This window comes from Mus musculus, chromosome 7 (assembly GCF_000001635.26).
Source record: "Mus musculus strain C57BL/6J chromosome 7, GRCm38.p6 C57BL/6J".
Classification (NCBI taxonomy): domain Eukaryota; kingdom Metazoa; phylum Chordata; class Mammalia; order Rodentia; family Muridae; genus Mus; species Mus musculus.
Window position 1 is genome coordinate 79,116,776 of NC_000073.6, and position 16,450 is coordinate 79,133,225.

Consider the following 16,450-nt stretch of genomic DNA (forward strand, 5'->3'; position numbering starts at 1 on the left):
AAGGGAAATTCTCCCTTGCCTAAGTCCCCCCCACAAGTCTGAGGACCCTGTGCAGAAATGTAAAGAGTCAACACTCAGCCTTTGCCACGTATAAGCTGAGGAAAGGGAGCTAGTCATAGCTATTGCCCATTGTGAGTGCCAGTTTCCTCAAGTAGGGATGGCAGCTGTACCAGAACATGGCAGAGCCTTTTTAAGCCAATGGACCCCAAGTGCCCCAGAGAAGGATGCCAGGAGAATTAAGAGTTGGGTCTGTAAAATAAAATAATAATAATACTTTTAAATAATAATCATAATAATAATACCTTTAAATGTTTAAGTTGGGAAGTATAAAAACTATCCAAGCAATCCCCCAACCCACAAGGGACAATGGTCCACCTGATAAACACTCAGCCCAGGAAGTCAGGGGCAGAGCAGATGTACAGCTAGCCACCCTGCTAATGCTGGACATAGCAGTAGACACCATAGCGGGTGTGGGGGTCTGGGAAGCCAAAGGTCCGTACTCCAGGCTCAGGGGGGCCACAGTTGAGTCGAGGGTGAACTATAGGGTAGCGGGCACTTCCGTCTGCCAGCCAGCCAGCATCACAACGATCCAGGCCACGGAACTTCCAAGCCGCAAAGAGCTGGCCCACCGTGGAGATCTGTGCACCATCTTCCTGACAGGCCTCCCGGGCCTCCAGCAGCGTCAGCTTCTTGGGGTTCTCCAGGTAGTACACCCGCCCTGTGGGAATGTGGACCATCTAAGTGCTATCCAGCATAGAAAGGGAAAGAGCCTGCCATGGCAGGGAGAAATTGCCTTATGGGAATCTGTATTAGACACTTTGAAGGGCCACCTGTACAGGCCTCATCCCACTACCATACTGCCATAGGGCTGGGGTTGCTCTAGTCATTTCTGTATGCCCCAATTGCATTCTGAGTGAGCACCCACCCAGGCTGAACCAGTCGCTCACCTGACTTTTACTGAGCACCTACCACATGCCAGCAGATGCTTTTTAAACCAAGTAGCCAAGGCTCCACAGGCCCTCCCTCAGGTAACCACCAAGCAGGGCAGACCTGTGCCTGGCCATTTCACTCACCCTTGAGGGCAGCAGCAAAGCAGAACACATCATAACGATGCAGGCGGTGGTGGCGCTGGCCATAGCTGCGAACACCAGGTGCCAGACCCAGGCCTCCACAGGGCTGCCGGGGCAGCACTATTGGGTACTGCACGGAGGCATCCTGCAGCCAGCCTGCATTGCACCAGTCTAGGCCTTCCTCCCAGGCTCGGAAAAGCTGCTCAAAAGTGGCTACCATAGCACCCTGCTCCTGGCAGGCCTGTTGGGCCTCGTGGAAGTTGAGCTGGTAGCGCCCTTCGCGGGACTGGTAGGGAAAAACCACACCTATAAAAGAAGAAAGGAAGGTCTTAGAGGGGTTGGAAGAAAAGTCTCAGAGTTGGAAGGAGGAAGCAGGCACTTTGCACCTCCACCAAGATCTACGTGCGTCCAAAACACAGATTCTGCTGGCTCAGAGAGCTCAGCAAACCTCCAAGTTCCTGTCCACCACCTAAGCCCAAGAGGAGCCTTCCCCTGCCTCTCACCTTCCTCCTAAACCTGAGCAAAGTTCCCAGACTTGTATTGACTTGTACAGTCCATCAAGTGACATCCCTGACTATACAACAGGATAGAAGACAAGACCACCCTGTTGTGCTTTGGGCTCCAGGGACGAGGCTTGGCTCCTCTTCCAGTCCTACAGGAGTTTGTAAGTTTATAAAACAGCAGTGTCTGCACGCGACATCTGTACATCCGCTAGTATACATTAATTTACCTGTTAACTGCTTAAGATCCTGACAATCTAAAAATCCCTTCATCCTCATGGATCCATGTGGCATTGGAACTGCAGTGAGCTCAAGGCTTAGACTTTTAAAACTTTCTGCTTTTGGGTCACGGGTGCATACTTTTGATTTATAAGTTGGTTCATCTCTCTAATTGTATTCATTATTTATTCATTCATTCGTTTGTTTGTTTGGGGAAAGGGCATGTGCATGAAAATCGAGGAACAGATCATATCAATTAGTTGCCCTTTCCATCATATGTGTCCTATGGATTGAACTCAATTTGCCAGTCTTAGCCACAAGTGCCATTATCCACTGAGCCATCTCCTAGGCCCTTCTGAAGCAGTTTAATTTTCAGACCAGACAGGAAAGGCCAGCTTTGTATGTCATTTAGTGAACACATTGGTTGGTTGGTTGGTTGGTTGGTTGATTTGATTTTTGGAGAATTGGACTGGGTAATTTTGTGTCAAGTTGACACAAGTTAAAATGGTCTGAGAAGAGGGAACCTCAATGAGATCAGACTATAATCAAGCCTGTAAGACATCTCTTAATTAGTGATTAAGTGGGGATGGCCCTGCCCACTGTGGGTGGGGTCACCCCTAGGCTGACAATCTTGGGTTCTATTTTGGGTTTGGTTTTTGGTTTCTTTTTATAGACCTGGCTGTCCTGGAACTCACTTTGTAGACCAGGCTGGCCTCGAACTCAGAAATCCACCTGCCTCTGCCTCCCGAGTGCTGGGATTAAAGGCATGCGCCACCATGTCCCACGGGTTCTATTTTTAAAAAGCAGACTGAACAAGCCATGAAGAGCAAGCCAATAAGCAGCATCCCTCCACGGCCTCTGTATCAGCTCCTGCCTCTAGGTTCCTGCCCTGTTTGAGTTCCTGTCCTGACTTCCTTGGATGATGAACAGAGCTATGGAAGAGTAAGCGGAAATCAACCCTTTCCTCCCCAACTTGCTTTTGGCCAAAGTGTTTCATTGCAGCAATAGGAAACCTAAGACAAGGACAGAGTCTTGTCATGTAACCCAAGCTGGGCACAAACTTGCAGCCCTCCTGTTTCAACCTTCCAAGCACTGAGACTTGTGACACCAAACCTGGTTTCTTAATGTGGAAATGTCTTAAGAGAATAAAAGGAACCCGGTGTGGTGGCTCATGCCCAGGATCCTAACAGTCAAGAGGCTGAGACTGGGGATGACCATGAGTTTAAGGTCATACACAGGGGCGTGTAAAACCTGCAGGAAGAAGGGTGGGGAAGAGCCCTTAGGTAAGAGGCCTGAGGCCAAGGACATCTTGGGGTAGGGGGCCTCCTTCTTGAGAAGGCCACACACATGTTCCCCTCAAAAATTACTATGCTAGCAGGTCATGGTGGTTCACTTCTGAAATCCCAGGACTCAGGAGACTGAGGCAGAAGAATTACCATAAACTCAAGACCACTCTGGCCTACAGAATGAGATCCTGTCTCCGAAAAGGAAGGCACAGAGCAAGGTGTGGTGGCGCAGGCCTTTAATTCCAGGGCTCAGGAGGCAGAGGCAGGCACATCTCTGTGATTTTGAAGCCAACCTGGTCTACATAGTGAGTTCTAGGGCAGTCAGGGCTACACAGAGAAACGTTACTCAGAAACAAACAAACAAACAAACATGTCATCATGCATGCTGGAAATCTTACTTTATAAAAGGTTATATATTCCTTCTTGTTGTCATGAGCTGGGTTGAACCTAGGATTTCATTCATACTGGCTCTCATTCTACCACTGATGGAGATTCCCAGCCCAGTTTAAAATGTGTAAGTATCATTCAGTCCATATCAAGACAGACGGAGCTAAGGGTCCAGGAGGAGGCTCTCCTTGGCACGTGCTGTCTAGAAGCAGAACCTTGAATAAATGTCACCTGTGGCCAGGCACCTGGCACAGCCAGGCTGGGGGATCATTGAAGCTCATGGGCCCCAACTGGGTGGGGGTTGGGAGGTACAGCAGTTAGTGATTGTACGCCCGGTTCTACCCTGAGTTCTCCTTCCTTGCAGGGATGAGGGCTCCCTGTCTCTCTAGGCCAGCCCTGATGACCGTTCCCTCTGATAACCCAGACTTCAGAACGAAGAGTTTGACTTTGGTTAGGCCCTGCAAGTGGCAGGGGTAGTGATCTTTTCCAGGAGGCAAATTCATTCTCAGTACTAAAGGTAGGAAATAAAAGAACTGCTATTACTTGCCCAGTTATTTCCTTGTTTGCTATACCCACGGTTCCAGGGATGAGCCCTGCTTAGGGGCCAAAATTGGGGTGGGGTAAAATGGAGTTAAAGGAGCATGATGCTGCCCCATTTGAGATACTAAGGAGCCCAAGCTACAAAGAGGTCTCAGACTGGAGCCACCAGATACCTGGCTCGTAGTGTCTGGCTGGTTCAAACAATACTAAGTTTTCTTCTAAAAATGCATGGTTTTTACATAAATATCCAGAGAGTCCAATGACTGGTTATATCGCTCACTGATAGACCATTTACCTGGCATGCCCAAGACCCTGAGTTCTTATCCCCCACACCCCACACACAAAATTTCTACTTAAATATGAAAATCTAACAGCAATAGGCCTGCATTCTTAATTGGTATCATAACTAGTCTAAATTAAGTGGATTTCTTTACATGGCATGGGGTTCATCGGTGTGCCCTAGGTTCTACCAGTCCCTAATGTCACCCACTGGCCCTGTCTTGTTCATATGTCTTGCTGACTAACCCTGCTGGAACCTCAGCTCTGTCTCCTATGAGCTGTGGAACCAGCTCCCATTTCCCTCTTCCTGAACAGGACTAAATGAGAGGGAATAGGAGGCAGCGGCTTCTGGAAGTTGCTCCCTGAGTTCAAACCCCAGCTCTGCCACATATCAGCTACATGACTTTATGTTCCTTGATCTCGCCTCATTTCCTCCTCTAGAAAACAAGGGCCGTGACGCCAGAATAACTTCCTTTTTAGGGTTGTTTTAAGGCTTCGACATGCTTACCTGTGTAAAGAATACAGGTCTATGCCTTCTCTGGGTCCTCTCCCCCTCCCTCGGGTCCCAGTGGCACCATTCAGGGCCTCACCCCGAAGCTCCAGCTCTACCAGGCCACTCTCATCTTCCAGGCCATCGATGACCTCGCAGCGGTAGCGCCCAGAGTCCTCCAGCCGCAGGTCTCGAAGCTCCAGCGAGACTTCCTGCTGCTTGTCCTGTCTCAGTTGAACTCGCCCTTGGTAGTCCCCAAAGGAGCGGTGCCTCTGCCCGATGACCACCAGCACGTCCTGTTCTGGGGCTCCATTCTCTGACAACTTCCACCACTTAACACGCACATGTCTTGGGGATGCCAGGGCTGGCTCATAGTGGTAGTGGCAGGGCAGGGTCACGCTGGCTCCTTGGTGACTGAACAGGGACTCCTCCGTCGTCTCCACCACTAACTTCACGCCATTGAATAGGCCTGGGGACAAGGTGGGGCACAGATGGGATAATGGTCTTGCAAGGAGCACCCATACCCTCATCCCAAGCCCCTTCAGACTCAATTGTTGCAGGATGCAAAAAGAGCTATCCTTCCCCATTCCTACAAGTGCCTGCTCCTCCACTCCTCCACTACCCAACGGTGCGACTTTGCGTCTACTTCCACTGAGCTGGGTGTGCTGGCGCACCTGTAGGAAGGCTGAGACTGAAGGATTAACATTAGTCTGAGACCAGCATGGACTACATGCAGTGAAACTGTCTTAAAAAAGGGAGGAGGGGTGATGTCAGTTCCTTGGATTTGTACTGGCCTTGCCACTTGTTTGCTGCTTGGATGAAAGATGGAAATGATGGTCCCACTGTGCCTACCCTGAGGCTTGGGTCCAGGAGCCCTTGTTGACTCCACCTTCTCTGTGGTCGTTTAATGCCAGTCTCTTAAGAGTACAAGCCCAGACTTGCCTGCCTAGAGCACAAGAGACAATGGGAAGCAGAATGCATCTTCCTCAGCTGGGGTCATCCTATACCAACCACCTGTGAGAGGCTCCAATAGCAGGCCATTTGCAAGTCCTGAGACCGATAGTTAGGAGACAGAGGAGACCCAAGGGAAGGTAGGACCCCCTCACTCTCCTGTTTCACATAACCAACTGAGATTGTCAAAATGGCTAATGAGGTCAAAGACCTGCGAAGAGGAGGCTCAGTGCTCAGCCCTCCAATAGGCACCCATGGCTCAGAGAACACGGTGGGAGAGAAGGTGGAAAGAACACCAAGGGACAAGGCAGTTCCAGCGAGAGCCCTGCTTCAAGTGTTCCTGAGTCCCCTTCATTCTATAATGGCCACCAGAAAGCACAGCACACCTCCTTTTGACAGTCTGAGCCAACCTTTGACCAGGGCTCCTCCCAAAGACCCAGATCTCTTAGCCAAGGCAAGAGGCTGTCAGAGCTCAGGGTCCAAATGACAGAACTTCCTAAGCAACAGAACTCACTGCAGGACACAGTGACCACCATCTCAAAAGCCCCGTGCCCAAGGCCTCCCAGCCCAAAAGAGGTTACAAGTGATATTCAAACTCACACCTCTGTGACTCCAAAGTCCCTTCTGCAGGGGACACCACAGGTAGCTACACTCGGGCTAGATCTTAATGAACTAGCAGTTCTAGGAACTAGGGCCACCCCAGGAGAACTCAGTCTTTGGTACCAGCAAACTCTAAACCATCTCCTCTCATCTTAGAAGCAGAGTTTGTCCACCTCTGGAGGCCTGGACAAGGAAGATCCTGCTGTCTCCATCCCAGCCCAGAACTTGCATATCACAGCAGAAGCCAGGACATAGGCCTATGAGACACCCACCTTCCCCGTAGCCATTTCCCAGGGTCCTGCCACTCAGATCATTGGAATAGTAGAAGCCATTGTAGAATGGAAGTCCCAAAACGCAGGGAAATGGCGAGAGAAGGACAAGGAACAGCAGGCTCATCCCGGCCAGGATGGTGGCAGTGCCAGGGTCTCTTAGACGAGGCTGGGCCCTGGGAAAACTGTGGAGAGAAGAAAAACAAGCCAATTACAGAAGCCCCACTCTAGCAGGCTGGGATTCCTCTATTCAGCATCCTTCACACACACACACACACACACACACACACACACACTCAACGGAGTGGCTGGCACACAGAGTGGCTCTGACGTAATCACAGAAGCACACCCAAGCTGTTTGAATTTCAGAGGTTGTTAATAGCAAGCACTTTTTTAAGGAAAACAGAGAAGACTAGAACAAAACAGGGCAGGGCGAGTCTCATGCTTAGCAACAATAACTCTGCACTGGAAAGTTTGTTTCAACACCAAAATGTCTGCACGGGGAGGGCTGTGGCAACGTGATATCTATTTTAAAGACTAGATCAAGGTCAAAAGTCATTTGGGGTGTAAGATGGCTCAGTGTTAGAGATGCTGGCTGTGCAGAGATGACAGCCTGAGCTCAGTCTCTGGTGGCCACATAAAGGTGGATGAGAACCTATCCCACAACGTTGTCTAACCTTAAAATGCATACATACACAGATGCACACACACATACATACACAGATGTACACACACATACATACACAGATGCACACAAACATACATACACAGATGCACACACACATACATACAAAGATGCACACACACATACATACACAGATGCACACACACATACATACACAGATGCACACAAACATACATACACAGATGCACACACACATACATACAAAGATGCACACACACATACATACATAGATGCACACACACATACATACACAGATGCACACACACATACATACACAGATGCACACACACATACATACACAGATGCACACACATACATACACAGATGCACACACATACATACACAGATGCACACACACATACATACACAGATGCACACACACATACATACACAGATGCACACACACATACATACACAGATGCACACACACATACATACACAGATGCACACACACATACATACACAGATGCACACACACATACATACACAGATGCACACACACATACATACACAGATGCACGCACACATACATACACAGATGCACGCACACATACATACAGATGCACACACACATACATACACAGATGCATACACACATACATACACAGATGCACGCACACATACATACAGATGCACACACACATACATACACAGATGCACACACACATACATACACAGATGCACACACACATACATACACAGATGCACGCACACATACATACACAGATGCACGCACACATACATACAGATGCACACACACATACATACACAGATGCATACACACATACATACACAGATGCACACATACATACATACACATGAACACATGCACACACACATATTCTTTTTAAAAGTGTAAGCACAAACAAACCAAAGAAAAAATAGAAAACACACCAGCATTTCATGTAGCACAGGCTTGCCTCAAACTGAGCATGTGACAGTCTTGAACTCTTGATCTTCCTGCCTGTACCCCAAAAAGTCTTGGTAATCAAAGAGTGATATTTTAAAAAAACAAAATAAACAACCTACTGCCCATGGGGCAGTTGCTTCTTTTGAGTGCCCACTAACTAGAAAATGGCTCCCCAATGTGTTTTTGTTTATTTGTTTGTCTTGCTTTTTGTGCACACCTATAATCCCAGCCCTGGGTAGGTAGAAGCAGGAGAATTAAGAGTTCAAGGCTATCCTAGATCACATATGAAGTTTGTGGCCAGCCTGGGCTACACAAGACCCTGTCTCAAGATGGGAGCACCCAAAGGAACATTGAAGCTGGGCAGTTCCTGAGGCGGAACGGACAGACTGGTTTTCTTAATAGGGCATAGACACTACAAGCTACAGTGGCCAGGGACAGGCATAAGGGATGCTCTCCGTTTGTTCCCATGCATCCCAGATCCACTGTCACCATGTATCTGTTCCCATGGGTCACTTGCCCTGCCCAACCCCCAGCCTTCTGACTTCCAGTTGGATTCAGTGAGTGGGAGACAGTGTTGAGATGTGGAAGAAAGAAGACCCCGCCCCCTCCCACCCCAGCTATCGCATCCTTCATTGTCTGTCTCTAGACGGCCACCAACTTCTCTATTATTCCTAAAGCTGTTCTCTTAAAAGTGATCCCTTGATTAAAATCTCCTTGTTGTAGCCATCTAGAGTGAATTCTGCTTGCTGACATGGGAGAAGAAGGGAGTGAGTCAGTCAGCAGGGACTCTGTCTCAAAGCCTTGGGAGGAGGTGAGCTAGCTGCCCTGCTCTCTGTCCTGATAAAGCAGATGAGAGGCTTCAGGCAGGGTCAGACTCACATCTGAGAACCGGCCTTCTGGAGGCAGGCAGGAGGCAGACTTCAGTGCAGCGCACTGAAGTGCCCGCAGGCCTTTGCAAACAGAACTGTATGATTATCGTAGAGGAATGTGGGAGGATGCTCACGGTGTCATTTGTGACGACAAAGCAAAACACAATTGCCACACTGATTGCAAACATGTGGCCTAATGAGAATGTCTGTGCACAAGACCAGAGGAGGCAGGGGCTCCAGACAGAGAGAGAGAAAAGAGGAAGGGAAAAGGAAGGGAGGGAGGGAGGGAGATAGGGAGGGAGGAGAGAGGAAGAAGAGGGGCAGGCAAAGAAATATTGACCTGTGAGAGTGACCAGACTCTGGGGGGGGAACATTCTTGGTCCCAGAACTATTAGTTCCTGCTAGAAAGGAGGGATGGATGCAGAGAGAGCTGAAGATCCAGCCCACTCTTCTCTTTGTTGTATTTGCAGAAAACCTAAAGTCTAGACTTAGCAGCTGTGCTATGCACTGGAGCCACACAGCGCCTGGCTGACAGGAACTGGAAGATCCCTGTTCAAGACCATCTCCATCCCTCTGTATTAGTGGACAGTTTTTCTCAGGAAAAAAAGATGTCCTGCACAACAACATCCAGGCCTGCAGTGAGAACTTCCGGAGAGGCCATGTCCTGATGTTCTTTCTCTAACCTGCTAGAACCACAATAGTCAACCGCTTAGAGATGGGAACCACAGCCTCTCTCCAGCCTAGACATCCTATACCTACAATGGCCCAGGAAGAAGTACCCTTGAACTTAAACTACCACGTCGAGTATCTGTGAGCATAGCTCAGCCTCGCTGTGTTAAAGCCTCTTACTTCATACTCGTGTGACATAACCTTACAGGCTTCTCCGTATAAATACTTGGTCCCCACTTGATGGTGCTCTCTTAGGAGATTGTAGAATGTAACCCAAACACAAAATCATAAAACTAACTGAAGTCATTATGAGACTTGGGGGTTTGCTGTGCCGTATGTGTGCAGGTGTTCGTGGAGGCCAGAGATGGTGTTGGATCCCTATAGTCGGAGTTACAGGAAGTTGTGAGACACCCAAGATGGGTGCTGGGGACTGAACTCAGCTCCTCTGGAGGAACAGAAAGTGCTCTTTACTGATGAGCCATCTCCCCAGGCCTGTGTCTTTTAATTATGAATGTATTTACTTATTTAATTTTTAACTTGATTGCACGGTTCTCAAACATGAACTCTGTAGATGACCACGTAGTATCCCGATGTCAAAAGGTTAGACAGGCAAAGCAAAAGACCCACAGTATCACAAACTCTCACGGGACTCGGGCACAGAGGACAGGTCTTTCTGTCATGGGGCAAGGCTTCCTTGTTCTTGATGGAACTCTCTGAAGCACACTAAGATCATTAGAGGCCAGCTCAGTTTTTAGCACCCAGGTGGTAGCTTACAACTCCAGCTCCAGGGAACCCAGCACCTCCTTCTGGCCAATGTGGTACACAGAGATAAACTCACACTCCCGAAATAAATAGATCTCTAAAAAGAAGATGAGGAGAAAGAGCTAAGTTTGTCAAAATAAGACATGTGCTCAGGTCCATGGTAAGCCTGACATGCAGGATGTCCTAGGTTAGATTCCCCTCCTCTATTTTTTGTTTGTTTGTTTGTTTGTTTGTTTGTTTGTTTGTTTTTAAATTCAGGATTGCGTTGGAATTTCTTCATCCGACCCTGGTTTTATATTCAAAGGCTTCTAGTGCTAAACTCCCTTGAGCCAGTCACATGGGTCGTAACCCTTCACCCTGCTTGTATTCCTTCGTTGGTATGGTGAAAGCTGATTTGGGAATTCAGTTTAGCAAGGATTCAGAAACACACTCCCCCACCCCCAGCCCCACCCCCACCCCCACCCCCACCCTCACCATCTGTTTGCTTCCTGAGCTCTAGACAGAAACCCAGAGTCTGGATGCTGAGGCACACCCATGGATATGCTGAATGAAGCTAGGTGCTTTCTGCCAGCCTTTATCAGAATTCACATGACCAACAGTAATTTGAGGAGCACCTCAACAGTCAGAAATCTCCAGACACCCAAGTACTGGGGAAAGCCGCTAACACCCCAGTGCGATTCCCCACTACAGTGACCTGGTATCCCTTCATTCTTTCAGTCATAGAGAAGGTAGCCACAGCTCAGAAACACCTAGAATTCTACATTGAGCTTTCCCTCCAATAACACAGAGAGTGAGATCCCAAAGCTGGCTTTTCCAGCCTCAGAGACCCTGGAAAAACACTCACAACCTCCAGCCTGGGCCCCAGGCCACCTCCCTGGTTCTTTAATGAACTTCTCATCCAGCACCTTCTCCTAAGAGGTCCCACATCGTAACTCTCCATTCACTCCGCAAGTAAACAGAGACGTGAATCAACTACCCAAAGGCCACACAGCCAGGAAATGACAGAGTAGGATTCTTTTTGCCTGATGTGAATTATGCCCTGTTCTCTGACTGTCAGCACACCTTCCTGGCTACCGTAAAACCAGTGTCAGAACCATCTCCTCCATGGTACAGACAAGAAAACTGGGGCTCAGTAGAGCTAAGATGCATGCCTAAGGCTACCCTAGGGAAGAGCTGGGGTTTGACCTAATTTCCTCAGGAAATATTACCCCGTGCCTCCACCACCAGCTAGGCAGAGTTCTGAGCAATAGAGATTCAAATCAGAGTGCCTCTGGGCCTCGGAGTCACAAAGGGGGTGACAGGCACAGGTGGGACTGCAAGTGACAGGGGAAGATGGAGCAACGAGATAGGTGCTTACTTATTTATTTACTTTCAAAATAGGGTGCCATGTAGACTAGGCTAGCCTTCAACTCTTCATGATGCTGAGGGTGATCTTGAACTTCTGGTCCTCCTAGCTCTCAGGTGTGTGCTACCATGTCCAGTTTTGGGGATGCTTGGGATGAAACCCAGGGCTCTGTGAATGCTATGCCAACTGAGGCACAATCTGAGCTCTGGGTGTTCCTTGCCTGTAAGTCAGGAAAACTTCCAAGAAGATGGGAGCCTTGAGGATTCTGGGAGAAGAGCGTTCATTGCAGGGAGAGCTCAGAGGCCAAAAAGGCTGGAGCCCCAGTGACTTCAAGAAGCAATGCCCATGTGGTGGCTAGACACCCTGTCATATATCCCCTTGGACTTTTTAGAAAGGACGGACAAAGAATCTTCAGAAAAGGCATGGTGTGAATCTGATTTACAGTCTTCAGGGATGGCGCTGAGTGACTTCTGACCTCCAATCAGTTGTGTGTCATCCACACCAAACACAAAGAATGGCCTCCCCCGAGCCCTTCTGACTCTACTCCAGTCTGACTTTATTAGCACTATGCAAGTGGAGAGTCTGAGGCTAGCCCTGCAGGTGTGTAGCCTTCCACCAGGGAGGTGTCAGAACAAAAAAAAAAAAAAAAAAAAGAAGAAGAAGTTAGCAAAAGAAGATTGCACAGTGCCCCAAAGCCACATGGCGGGGGAGAATTCGTAAAACCCGAAGATTCATGTTTGCTGGCTGCCTTCTGAGTAACCCTGGGTAAGTCATCTGGCCTCTTGGAATGTAAGGCCTCCCCGCTTCTGAGACTGAAGACAAGGGTGGCCCCAAAATGCTAAGGTTAACCACAGAGCAGAAGCCTGGGTGGGCGTCAGAAGCAATATCTAATGCCCTTTATCACTGATGTAGGAATAGGTGTCTCCACTCCACCCTGCCTCAGCCAACAGCCCCTTCTGACTTCAAACCCAAGGAGACTACTAGATTCATGGGTTCTGTTCTGACTCTGTGCACTTAACCAGTCTGCCCCTGGACAAGTATCTGAGCCTCATTCTCTTCATTCATAAAAGGCTCCACACTGCCAGTCAGAAAACGCTCTTTGGAACCTCAGCAGCTGTGACTGTTCTTAACAGTGGACGATCTATCTCCTTTCCGAGCAACCAGGAGAGAAGCAGCCACGCTTGACCTCTCTTCACTGTTGCGGAAAAGTGACCCACCAGGAGACTTTGTTTATCTCCCGCTATTATCTGAAGTGTAGAGGAAATTCTCCGCCGTGATCACTGGTCCTCTTTCGTTTCAGAGCACCACTGTCTAAGAAGCATCCAAAGAGAACAAAATTAAACTGAGTCTTGACAGGGAAGGGACAAGATACCACCTGTACCATATTCTCGCTGCAACTGAGACACTGGTTTAGTTCCTTAGACACCGGCAGAGGGCAGGATTGCCCCCCAGGTCCACTAGGTTAGTTCAGGAAGGCATTTGACATCAATGCCCTGTTACAAATAGGCTTTACCAAGCCTTTGAAGTTCCGCCACCATCACCCGCCAGGTTCTGGCGAAGGCAAGAGAGGGGCATTTTCTACCAGCATTCCAGGCCTCCTGGTGCCAGTCGCTGGAGGGAAGCAGATCTCCTTGGGTCCTCATCCCTTTCTTCCGGAGCAGAGGTGCTCCCTGGGTCAGCCCTAGAAGCCCTTGTCCGAGCAGGATCGCAGGTGGCTGGTGACCACCCAGTGAGCTGGGGGTTAGGGCTGGGCCTTTCCTCCCAGGCCTCCTCTTTGAATGTGACCAGCTTGCACCCAGAGTTTGCCACGGTGCACTCCTGTCCCTAAGGCAAGTGGGTGCTCACGGTGCATTTTATCCCTAAGATTCCAAATAGACTAAAAGCACGCATCCTCTGCTCACTCCAACCCAGGTTGTCCCCAGCGCCCCCACCTCACACACACACACACACCCGCCCCACCCAAGGTCTCTGGTGGCTCCTGCTGCATCCGATGGATGCCTGGAACAGAGCCGGTACGGAGCTACTGAGACAGTACCAACAAGCAGAAGGCAACAGACCTCAGGCTCCCCAAGCTTCGCTGTGGTTTTACTTCTTGGTAGCTCCCAAAAGGGCCGCGTGCAAGTCAGCCGCCGTATGGCTGTTAATGACATGGCAGAGTCCCTCAGCCCCTAGTTCCTTCTGCCCTCTGTTCCCTGTCTTCTATCCCCATCCTTCTCGGCAACCACAGGGTCCCCTAGGCTAGAAGGGAGAAACCTGCATGCACAGCTCCCCGAAACACAGCCACCCCCAGCCACGTGTACCGTCCCCAGAAAGCTCTTCGACGGCTCCAACGCTTGGGGCCACTGCGACACGCTGAGGCCACAGGCTGTCCAGGTCCGAAGCAGCAGAAGAATTTGGGATCTTGAATGGCCTGAGAGGAAGCGGCTTCCAACAAACACCGCGCTCCCGCCGGACCAGCCCCTTAAAGGTACACAGTCCCTTTCCCTCCAGTCCCAAAGGCCTGGCCCCGGGGGAGTAGCTGCTGTTAGGGCTGGAATCCAGACCTGAAACCTGGAGCTGCCGGCTGGCAAGATGCAAATGGAGACTCAGGAGTCGTAGCTGTCACATCTTGGAGGAGGAGTCAAAAGAGGGGTGGCAGAGAATTGTTTATAGAGGTGGGAGGTCCCATTAAAATACCCAGGCTTCTAAAAAGGGAAGCCCCTTCAGCACTCTGCGGGTGGGCTATGACTGCCCTAGATAGATCAGGAGTATGCTATGTATTCCTGCTTCCCCAAGAGCGGAGGGATGACAACCTCCTGAGCACAGAGATAAATGGTTAGCCACACACATAGACCACCCCCAGGAGATTGGGGGTGGGGGGTGTAAAGCAAGAATAGGGGGGACACTCCTCTAACAGAGCCCTCTTGCAGGCAGCCCTCTGTCCCTCAAGCAGCCACTACTCAGGATGCTTCTGTTTGGACAGGGTGTTTTCTTTCCTGTCCAAAAAGACCAGGTCCTGACCTACATGGCCTAGTTGTTTCAACAGAGAAATCTAAGGAGGTCCTTCAGCAAGGGCTGAGAGAAAGGCTACAGGGTCGGGAGAGCCCTGACTCCCTCCCTCCATGTGTGTGTGTGTGTGTGTGTGTGTGTGTGTGTGTGTGTGTGTGTGTGTGTGTGTGTCCCAGCTAGGAACAAACCAAAACACAACTTCTGTGGCCAACCCTAAGTTCCCTCTAAAATGAATACCAGGCACACTGGCAAAGGGAGCTGTTCTCCAGCAGGTTAGGGAGGGAGCTGAGCCCTGGAGGTGCTGATGAGGAAATAAACAGGATACAAGTACCAATGAGGAAACTCCCACAAGCCTCTGTGGCTGTGGCTGAGCCAGGCTTGGCATCCTTGCTCTGTTCTCTCCTTTAGTCCCAGCAATGTCACGGATTCGGCCTTCCTATTTCCATATTTTAGATACCAGAAGCCCAATGTCACTCAGAACTAAGATATAAGCAGATTGTCTGCTCTGAGAATTTAGGCTCCAGGCTCCTCTGCCATATTCAAACTAGGATCAGGCAGAGGCAGGAGAGGTAGTCTCAGAGCTAACAGCCTCTGGTTTTGGAAGCAGACTTGTGGTCAGCCAGAAGGGTCTCTGTTGTCACAGCAAGTGATAGGGTGGTCAGTAAGCAGAGAGAATATCAGGTCTGGCTGTCTAAACTGTAGACAGGAAAGGAAAAGAAAAACCAAAGTCAGAGTGAGGGGCTCTAAGCTAGGATCCCAGAAGGGAGACATTCCCAAGGCTGTGGCCAACACATGCAAGGCTACATAGAAGGAACCAAGAAGCAAACTTGGGCAATATTAGTCTCCCATACCAGTTGTGTGTGTGGGGGGGGGGGGGGGCTGTGTGCCCCAACTATCATCCACCCACTTGCCCAGCAGCCCAGATTAAAAAGTCTGGCCCACAGAAATGGCTGTGTGGTGTGAGCCAGGTAGGGAGAGGTATCACTTCCTCTCCTGGGTAGTGGGTCCTAGGAGGCAAAGCCATCCCAAGCAGTGTGTCTAAAAGGATGTTTCTCCCATCACCTGCTGGTCCCCAGGGAAGGCCGGGATCAGGGGCTGGGGTAGTGCCCCCAGGAGGGAGGACTGAGGCCAGCAAACCCCAGGAAGACTAGATTCCAAGTTCCAACCACATGACTCTCCAGTGAAATGCTGAAGCGAGGCTTCAGGCTGAGATGCCCTCGGGCCCAGCAGTCTCCCATATCTCTTCTATGGGGAGAGTACCACTGAGCCTCTTACTCTGCCCTGCCCACAAGAAGCCCTGGCAACAGCAGACAGCTCTCAGGAAGAAGCACTCCCAGCTGAGTGTCCCTGACGTGCTTGCAGACAAACCTACTTGTTCTCCCTTTAGCCGCCAAGTAGCTGCTCTTCTGCTCCCCAGATAGCCATAGTGTAGCTCCCGAAGCTTAGCTGAGACATAAATCTTGAAAATCAGGGTGGCTGTTTCAGTCAGTCTCTTCCCAGCCAGCTAGCCACCCCTCTCCAAAATGAGGCACGGGCCAGCATAGCTCTTACTGGCAGAGCAGGGAAGAGCGCCCCCCCCCCTTTCCTCCCACCAGTGGACTCTAGGAAGCAGCATGCTCTTTCCCACAATC

At 49.9% G+C, this 16,450-nt stretch overlaps 1 protein-coding gene across 3 annotated transcripts; it reads right to left on the reverse strand.

Moving 5' to 3' along the window:
• Positions 1-251: 251 nt before the first annotated feature.
• On the reverse strand, positions 252-16,398 carry Hapln3 (hyaluronan and proteoglycan link protein 3). Of its 3 annotated transcripts, XM_006541127.4 has the most exons (6): positions 14,132-16,398; positions 13,049-13,142; positions 6,595-6,776; positions 4,872-5,240; positions 1,074-1,376; positions 282-718 (listed from the first exon to the last, which is right to left on the reverse strand). In XM_006541127.4, exons 3-6 carry the CDS (start codon positions 6,716-6,718, stop codon positions 435-437), a joined length of 1,080 nt encoding a protein of 359 aa, XP_006541190.1. In that variant the 5' UTR covers positions 6,719-6,776; positions 13,049-13,142; positions 14,132-16,398; the 3' UTR covers positions 282-434. The 3 variants fall into 3 exon arrangements, with proteins under 3 accessions (NP_839986.2, XP_006541190.1, XP_006541191.1); NM_178255.3 differs by lacking the exon at positions 13,049-13,142 and having other exon boundaries at positions 252-718; positions 14,132-14,243; XM_006541128.4 differs by lacking the exon at positions 13,049-13,142 and having other exon boundaries at positions 14,375-16,398.
• Between the last annotated feature and the right edge of the window lie 52 nt (positions 16,399-16,450).